This window comes from Ovis canadensis, chromosome 2 (genome assembly GCF_042477335.2).
Source record: "Ovis canadensis isolate MfBH-ARS-UI-01 breed Bighorn chromosome 2, ARS-UI_OviCan_v2, whole genome shotgun sequence".
Classification (NCBI taxonomy): Eukaryota; Metazoa; Chordata; class Mammalia; order Artiodactyla; family Bovidae; genus Ovis; species Ovis canadensis.
The window spans coordinates 189,513,500-189,522,926 of NC_091246.1; the positions used below are offsets into that span (position 1 = coordinate 189,513,500).

The 9,427-nt window shown below is 56.6% G+C and overlaps 1 protein-coding gene across 1 annotated transcript; it reads right to left on the reverse strand.

Annotated features, from left to right (window-relative positions):
- Positions 1–1,491: 1,491 nt before the first annotated feature.
- On the reverse strand, positions 1,492–6,790 carry EN1 (engrailed homeobox 1). Its single transcript, XM_069577803.1, has 2 exons — positions 5,653–6,790; positions 1,492–2,591 (listed from the first exon to the last, which is right to left on the reverse strand). Exons 1-2 carry the CDS (start codon positions 6,545–6,547, stop codon positions 2,275–2,277), a joined length of 1,212 nt encoding a protein of 403 aa, XP_069433904.1. The 5' UTR covers positions 6,548–6,790; the 3' UTR covers positions 1,492–2,274.
- Between the last annotated feature and the right edge of the window lie 2,637 nt (positions 6,791–9,427).

The following is a 9,427-nucleotide window of genomic DNA, read 5'->3' on the forward strand; positions in this document are numbered from 1 at the left end:
GGCCCCTGAACCCCAATCCCCCAAGCCCTTCAACAGGGACTTCAACACCCCCTTGGCTTCAAAGACCTGACACCTGGCACTGTCATTTCACACTCAGCACAGGCCCAAACCAAGGCGAATTTTCCAAGAAAGGCAGACTGATCGGTCATTCCCACTCTCACAATAATCAATCCTGCAAAAACAACAGGAAAGAAACCCAAGGAAAGAGCACAGAAGCAGGGTTCCCCTCCATGCACAAACGCACCTGCAAACACAAATAAGCATATGTGCACACACTGTAAACTCACAAACATCCAAGTATGCATCTAATTACAGAGACATGAACATCCAATCACATAATGTTCACATAATGCAGAAATACGCAAAACCCTGTGGGCACCCAGATGTACCAGTATTTATCTATACATGATCACATATGCACCTGAGTTTTTTGGGACACCTACATATCTGGTCGTATGAGTATAGCTGCATACATACATACTACAGAAGAGAAGGAAAAAATGGGGAGAACAGAATTTACCATTAAAAAATACTGGACCAAAGGAAGATTAGAAGGGACCTCCCCTTTCTCTTTCTAGTCCCTGAATGGTGGGACCCAGTGGCTACCCAGGAAGGATGGGCCCCAGGGTCTGGGACAAGTGTCCAGACATTTCCCTCTCGGAAATCTGGGGGTTCTGGGGGCCCAGGGGGCTGGTGTTTGTGCCCCCCTCTGTCAGAAAGCAAGCCAGGCTTTGTTGGGATTGTGAAAGGAACCTCACTTATTAGATCTGGGGAAGGGTCAAGGCAGGCCTGTGTGCATGTCGAGATCTTCGCCCCAGAGCAATCCCTGTAGCTGACCGAGGGGTTGTGGCTCCACATAGCTTCTCCGCATGCAGGCCTCCTCTCCGGACTTCGCCCACCATGAGTCCTGCCAGGCTCCTATGCCGCCCTCGACTACCCGTCTAGACAACCGAATCACTTCTCCATTGGAAGAGCAGTGAAGTCCAGACAGGCCGAAGTGGCCCTCGCTCAGGATTCCAGGCAGCCCCTCACCTCTGCCATGCCCCAGGAAGTCCTTTTGCTTCTAAAGGAGAAAACCTCCAGCAAGACTCGCATCAGAAAAAGAGACAGAAAAGAAAAGAAGGAAGCTGGAGCGAGGAGCAGGTTGAACCAGAGTACGCTGCAGCCCGGCTGGTCCTGGCTCCGCGGGAAGCAGACCAACAGCCCCACAGTGTTTCCGAAGTCAAGACTGGGGTTTGGGCCTTTGGTCTCCTTTGAATGCTATCAGAGACCAGGCGTGTTCCGCCAGACCCTCCAAACCCGGGCCATCCCCGGGTCCGAGCCATCCCTATCACCGCGCCCTCCTTGTCCCCTATATTCGTTGTGCGGTGATGGATCTTAAGGCCTGGCCAGCCTCGAGGCTCCGCGGCCGGTGTGCACCCGCCTTGCGCAGGGCCGCCCTGCTTCTTCGCCCTTCCCCAGCCCGCAAAGAGGAGGGCCGTCAGGCGCTCGTGAGCACAGTGTACACTTTATTTCAGACTACAGGTTTCTGAACATAATAAAATCTTTGGCTTGTAGCGGCGGTTCAGTCTCGCAGTCTGTGGGGTCGTATTTCTCAACAAGTCTCCAGAAAACGAAAGGGTCGGGGGGCAGGACAGACAGACGGACAGAAGGGGCCGGGGAGATGGGGGGAGGGGGAGAGGCAAAGGGCAGACACGCGAGGAAACACACTCTCACGCACACAAAGAAAAGTCCCAGAGAAACGGAGGGCTAGCGATGCGGGACGGGAGGCACCGGAGAAGCGATAACATTCAAAAGAAAACGAAACTGGGCCGGGGGCAGCGAGGCGGAGGCGGGAGATAAAATAATTATAATAATTATAATAATTATAACAATAATAATAAAGGAGATTAATAAAAAGTCCAGCAAATAGAGATCGCTACACATAATTCTTTTCCTTACCTGAAATTAAATATATACAAGGTCGTAAGCTGTTTGGCTAGATAGAGCTTTAAGGAGTTCGTAGTTTTCGTCCCTTATACTGTGAAGAGAGAACTGATCTTATTTTTCAATAGCACCTGTCTGAGTCTTTCTCCCTTTTGAAAAAAAGAAATGTCTCGTTCCAATGTGACTCTCCATTCTGGGAACCTCTTTCTCTCTCTTTTCCCTGTTGCTCCCTTCCTCCTTTACGCTGATTCTTTCTCCCCGGGGCGTGGGGCCCACACGGCGGCGGCCGCGGTGCCAGGAGGGGGCGCGGGTGCGGCGGCCGGACCGCGCGGCCTCTGCCGGCGGCGGCTACTCGCTCTCGTCTTTGTCCTGGACCGTGGTGGTTGAATGGTTGTACAGTCCTTGCGCCATGAGGTGCAGCGCCAGGCCGTTCTTGATGCCCGTGGCTTTCTTGATCTTGGCGCGCTTGTTCTGGAACCAGATCTTGATCTGGGACTCGTTGAGGCTGAGCTCCTGGGCCAGCGTCTGCCGCCGCTGCTCAGTGATGTAGCGGTTCGCCTGGAACTCCGCCTTGAGTCTCTGCAGCTGCTCGGCCGTGAACGCCGTCCTCGGCCGCTTGTCCTCCTTCTCGTTCTTCTTCTTCTTCAGCTTCCTGGTGCGGGGACCTGCAGCATCGGAGGTGGGGACAAGGGGCAGAGGGCAGGGGGGAGAGGGCAGAGGAAGCCGTGAGAATTGCGGAGCGGAGCTGGAGGATCTCCCCCCGAGCTTCTGGGGCGATAGCAGAGGCCGTGCAGCCCCTCCCGCCCATGAGCCCCTAGATCAATCTGCTGGCTACTGGGGTTGCTGGGCTCCCCTCTGGGAATCCTCTGGGATGCCAGAAGGGTCACAGAGGAAAACTGGCCTGCCGAAGTTGTGTATGCACCTCACACCCCAATTCAGAATAGACCCAGCCGTGATAGGCTTAAATCATAGAGTCCAAGATGGAAAGATATTTGGAGCCCTATCAGGCCCAACCCAGAGTTGGAGGTCAGGGGCCTGCTGTCTTCACAGCTTTGGCACAAAAAGAGGCTCAACACTGCAGTCATGAAGACTGGGATAAGACTGCCCTGAGGGAATTGCCAGCCTGCAAACTATTTTTCTCCCCCTCCTCAAGAAGTGCATCTACACCCATACACCTACAATAAGACCACATGGGCTTGTAGCTGCGGACTCCAGAAAACAAGGGGATAAGGAGGGCTCCCTAGCTCCAAAACATTCAGCATCTGTTCTCTCTACCTGCTCTTCTTTCCCTCTGGCCTAAAATGAAGCCCCTTATGGAGTCCCAGGAAGACACTGTCCACCTGCTTCCTGGAAAGGGGAGAAGAGGCCTTCTCCCAGTTGTATGCCTTACCCACATGCCCAGGCCCCTGGGTTCTCTGCTTTGTCCCTTGGATGGTACCAGTAAGAAAGAGAGGACCCTCCCCATCCTATACCCAGTGGCACAGGCAGGTCTCTCTCCCTAGTCCTTCGGATACAGAAGCTGCAATTTCAGGACTGAAAACCGAAAGACAAAAGCAAGTCAGAGCTGTCTTTTCTGCCCACCTATGGTGATCTGCAAGAAAACTGCACCCCCCTCCCCACATCCAGGAGCAAAACAGGGACAGAGGGACAGAAAGGGTGGGACAATTCCAGCAAAAATCTGTGCTATGCCCTAAGATGGTTATAGGAAGAGGCCACATGAAACCTTCCTAGGAAAATGAAGTGTCCCTCAAAAACTAGTCTGGGAAGAGGGCTGGCTATGAAGCCCAGCCCTGAAGAGAGGAGGAAAAAGAGAGGCCTCCACAAGCAAGTCTTCTCTGGCATTTACTTGCTGGGCCCTGTCATGATTATGGGAGCTTCCCGAGCTGCGCGAAGTCCCTATCTGGCCTGTTAACCTCTAAAATTGTCTGGAAAGAAGGGTCTGCACCAGCATCTCCAAACCTAGTGGCAGAGGGGTAAACCAGGCAGCTGGCCTCTGGGGCAGACCAGCGCCAGGGGTCACCAGCTGTCCTGTGACAAAAGAGTCCAGGCCTGGCCGACCACCGCAACTCAAGACTGGGTTGAGGTTCCTCTCCCTCAACTGCCCCTGCAGGATTAGAAACCAGCACCCTGCCTCCCCAGGCTTGTAAGAAGGAAAGCAGCCAAGAACAAAGACAAGGCCCACTCCTGAGCCCGATGCAGAAAGCATTGGGAGGCAGGGTGAGGGGCCAGGAAGGCCTTGGTTTAGGTTAGTAATTAGCTGGTCGAGCAGAAGTGGCCCAGGAAATGTGTGCAACCTCAGAAAGGCCCCATTGTGAGACGGGCATCCCTTAGGTTGTTAGAGCATTGTTGCAATTGTTTTGTTGTTGTTGTTACTGTGTGTATGGGTGCCCTTGCAGAGGCATGAACACTTGTAATAAAATCGTAGCCTCCTGGCCAGCCTGAGCGGCACAGCCTGACAGCTCAATCACTCTATCCATCAGGCGAGTCAATCAAAGCAGCTTTTCGGAGGTTCAGGGAGCCCGATGTGTCAATAACGGGGCTCGAGATGGCGGGGGCTGATAGCGCTCATCGATCCGCGCCCGGCCAGAAGCGGTGGGAAGTCAGAGACCACTCGGAGTGGAGCGCCGCACGGCGACGCCAGCCCGGCCTCCTGCCAGACCCAGGCGCGGAACCCCAATCGTAGACCAGAACCCCTGCCGCCCTCCTCGAGGCGCCCATCAGCCTCCTGGGAGCTGCGGTCCCCGGAGGCGGGCAGGCCACAGCCTCCTCTCCAGGGGCCTCGTGGCTGCCCCTGAGTACCTCTCGGCCTGGGGTTCTCCAAACTCAAAGAGGTATGTGGGGAAAGGCCAAAGGAAAATTGAGAAAAATGGGCCCATGGCTGGCAGAAATTTGCTAACGGGCAGATGTACGGAAGGAAGGAGTGAAAAAAGGAAGGGGCAGGGCCCGGGAGGATGTGCCAGGCGGCCACGGAGAAGCTGAGGTGGGGGCTGGCTCTCATGCCCTCGGCCCAGGTCTCTGGCCTGAGCCTAAGGTATTTTCTGTCCTCTCCCTCGTTTATCTGTCAGTTCCAGAGAATCGGGAGCCAGGGGCTCTGGGCACCCGCTGTTTCCGAAACCGCCTTTCCCTGGATTCTACCCAGGCGGGTCAGGCCCTTTTGGCTACCCGGCTTGCCGAAGAACAGCTATCAGACACGTTTCTCTTTCTTCCTGTGTCTCCTTACATCTATCTCTTTGCAAATGATCTCTCCGCAGAAAATATCGATACAGTGTTTATGTCTGCAACGACACAAAGCGAAGATAATTTCTCTAATCAAAGCCTTGCTCAGTTTCGGCCTCCGCAGGATTTGAGACCCAGATCGCTAGGCCCACCTTCCCGCTGATTCTAAAAACCCCTTTTCCTGGAAGAAAAAGCAATGACTGACTGGGTGTTTACTAAGAATAATAAAGGTAAAACACAAAGAAGGCGAGAAGGGCTCGGAGTTCAAAATCGAAGGATCCCACTCCCTGTAACCCTGAGCCGTAACCTCCCAGGTGGTAGTCGCAGAGCCCGGGAACGCAAAACTCGGTAGAACAGTCGGTAGTGACTGGAATCGAAGGTGAAAAGGAGAGAGCAGGCGTGAGAAAAGAGAACCCTCGGGATCCGGCCCGCACGCTCTCCCCAGCCCGGCGGCTGAGAGTTCTACCGGCGTCTGCCTGTTCACCGCGCAGCCTAGGGCTGGGTACTTACCGGAGGACGGGCGATCGGAGTAGCGCGTGCAGTAGACCCAGGCGGGCCACACGAGGGGTTGCTGCGAGTCAGTTTTGACGACGGGCCCGCCGTTGGCTGAGCCCATTAGCAGTATGGCCGGGTTGCTGTGCTCCGGGTACTTGGCACCCTGCGCACCTGGACTCCCCACGCCGCCTCCACTGCCACCGCCGTTGTCCGAAGGCTTGGCCGCTGCTGCCGCCGCCGCCGCCGCCGCCACGGCCGCTGCTGCAGCCGCCGCCGCCGCCGCCGCCGGGTTCCCAGCTTTGGACGCGCCCGCGCCGCCGGCGGTGGCTGGCGGGGAGCCGTCGGGTGGGCCACAGTTCCCGTCCGCGGTGCACAGGAGTGAGGCGGCGCCTGGCGACCTCGTACCCAGCGGGTGGACGGGGTCTCTACCTGAGCCGGTCTGGCCTCTGTCACGCTCGACCCGGCCTCCGCCTGTGCCTCCTCCGGCCGCCGCCGCCGCCGCCACGAGGAGCTGCGGCGGCGGCTGCTCCTTTTTGCAGCCGAAGTCCGGCCTCAGGATGTTGTCGATGAAAAAGTTGGTGGTGCGGTGCAGCTGGGCCGCGGGCTGCGGCTGGTGAGCAGGCGCCGCGAGATGCTGCTGCTGCTGCTGCGGCGGCGGCGGCGGCGGCGGGGGCGGGGGGTGCGGGGGGAGATGCGGGTGGTGGGCCAGGGGCGGCAGGCAGGGCGCCGTGGGCGGCGAGGGGGGCGCAGGCTGTGGGGACACCGGCACGCTGTCTCCATCGCTGCTGCTGCTGCCGCTTGCGCCGGGGCTGAGACTCAGGGTGAGGCTGCCGGGGGCCGCCGCCACCGCCGCCGCCGCGCCGAGGCCCGAGTCGCGCTGACTTTTAGATTCCGGCTGCTGTTCTTCCATGCTCGGCCGCCCCGCCGCCTCGGCCGCCGCGCCGGCCCCCGCCCCCCCCGCCTCGCTCCCCACCCCACTTTGCCAGCGGCCCGTGGGGGTGTGCGGAGGAAGGAGGCCGGCAAAGCCCCAGCGAAGGCACGGGGCGGGTGCAGAAAAAAAAGCCCAGGCGCCTGGCCTGGATCTCTCGCTCTTATCGAGCAGATCTCGCTGTCTCTCTCTAATTTGTAGATATCCAGATATGGAGACACTTGGCTATTTCTTTTTTCTTTCTGCAACCAGAATCAATTTGTTTTAAATGGGGAGTAAGCCACGGCTAAAAATAAAGAAAAAAAAACAGGAAAGGAAAAAGAAAGCAAGAAAAAAATCTCCAAGAATTTTTTTTTTCTTAAAGATAAAAAAAAAAATAGTCTTTAAAGTCTAGCCATTTTCCTAGGCAGTAGTGAGGGGTTTGACTTCCCCGAGTGTCACGCTCAGCTGTGCCCAGAGCGCGAGGCTGGCAGCGCCTTTAATCGCCTTTGCTTTTTTTGCAGGGAGAGCGCGTCTCCGCCAGCGCCGGGGCTGCTTTTTTTTTTTTTCAAATCTCTGACAGCTCGGATCTTTGCTCAAACTCTCTCGCTTAAAAAAAAATCACCCAGGCACACTTTTTGCCTTCAAACCGGAAGCACGTGAGTCAGGGCCGCACGTGTGCGGGGCCAATGGCGAGCCAGGACTCGCGCTGACACCCGGGCCTCGGCCCAATAGGCGCGCGCGGGACTTTGCGGATAAATAATCCGGGGGCGGCGGCCGCGGGCGGAGAGGGGGAGCCGCGGCGCGGGCCCCGTGTGTCCGGCCCTCCCTCCCTTATCCGCACCCGAGCCCCTCCCCCTCTTTCAGGCCAGGACCGAGGAAGGGGTAAAGGAGACCGAGAAGGGGTGGATTGCGGGGTGTACGCAAATAGACGACTCCATAAACAACTTGTTGGAGAAATGCAGAATTATGAGTGCGTCCGTACAGGCGCAGGATCAGGAGGCAGGGGCATCGGCTCTTTTGGCAACCCCCATGCCTAAGAAACAGCCGTTTATTTTCTCGCTCTAGCTTTTTCTTGCTCGTTATTAAGGGTGAAAGAGTGCTATCACTGTCGGAGTCTGTGTGTATATGGTGTGTGTTTGGGGAGTGGGGGGTGTGGGGTGGGGAGAGGTGAACCGAGGATGGTCGGAGACGTGAAACAGACGTAGATTTGGCTACTTTCAGTGGAGCGGTTTATTTTTCACAAGTAGCAAACGCCAGCGGCCAGCTGCGCCTAGCTAGGTTTGTAGGGTTGTAGTGGATGTTGGCCGGCTGCACTGCGTGCCCTTCCCGGGGTTTCCGTACCCATGCCCTTCCCTGGCGGGACCTTTGACAACCCCTAGGAGCTGTCCCGCCGCCATTAAGCCAGGTCCAGAGGGCGCGAGAGAGTCCTTTTCTGGCCGCCAGAGTCGAGCGGTCCGGGCATCTTACAGTTGTCCTGAGCCAAGTAAGTCAGGGTGCGGATACCCCCGAGGCCCTGGCTTTTGAGCTCAGGGAAACCTCCGTTTTCTATTTCCACGCGAAGTGAAATCCAGCGGATAAAAGTACTGCACTCTTGGTATTTGCCCTAGCCAGCTGGACAGCGAATTTCCCCCAGTAGCCCAGATTTTCCTGGGATTGTTCCCCAGTCCTTAAAGGCCTCTTCACTGTAGCCCTGAATTTTCTTATCAGTTTTTTTGGGGGAGGGAGGAACTGCACGGGCTCCCGCCGCTCCCACGCTCACGGAGATCTGTCTCCAGTCGCTGGGCTCTTCTTCGCTGTTTCCTTGTCGAGGCACCCCGAAGTTTTCCCACTGCCAGGGACAGGGTAGGGGAAGGTGAGGCGCTGAACATCGGCGGGGTTTGGTTTGCCTACCAAGGAGGGCCGGGATCCGACCATGTGGTGAAGCATAGAAAAACTCGGGCAACTGAGGCCTCCGAGAGGGTGTTATCACGGAGCTCCAGTGGGCATCTAGTCGGGACCGCCATCCTTAACTGGGGCGATGGAGAAAGGATCTTTTTGAGGATGTTGTCTAACGGAAGCATGCAAAATAATCCTCCTGTGCCCAGAAAAGTCACAGAGGGTTAGGAAGAGAATAAAACGAAAATCACAATAACCGGAACCCCCGCACTAACCGAAGTTTCTCACAAGGGGCTAGTGGAGAGCGGGAGTTGGTATTGCTAGCTGCAACTCCGGGTCAGCCGAGGGTCTTCCGATGCTCGGGGCTTTCGGAATTCTAGCTGGACTTTCCAGCGGTTCCGGGGCGGCGAGAACCACTTTCCCGAAGCGCTGCGCTAAAGCAGGCCCGACGTGATCTCCTCAAACCTCCCAAGTCGTCCCCCAAACCCACCTGAAGGTCTCCCGGGTCCTCCTCAGTTCTGCACCCAAGGGCTCCCCGAAATCTCCCTGTGCCCCCACCCATTCTCCCCGAAATGGGTGTGGGATTATTTATATTTAAGTTAGCAAAATTGAAATCTTTATCCCGCAAGCGAGCGTGGGTACTTAATTAAATTCTAATTAGGACACTATCAATATCCTATTTAGCCGCGTAGCTTTTGTGCGCCGCGGTCCCTTTCAGCGCCGTAAATAGGGTCTCGACGCCTTATCTCGCCTGCAGGAGACGCCTCGAGAAGGGCTGCGGAAGATAATTTATAGGTTTTAATTACTCTTCATTCCGCCTGATCAGCTTGGCGTTCATCACAGGCCTGTGAATAAAACCCTGGTCAAAAGCTCTGTCACATCGCGCTGGCAAGACGCTTAATCAAAGTGAGCGGCCCCGCGCGCCGCGCGGCCCGGCTCCTCCACGTAATTTCCAGCCAGCTGATAAAGCCAGCTGAATAATGCGGCGGCCCTTTGGAGACACCA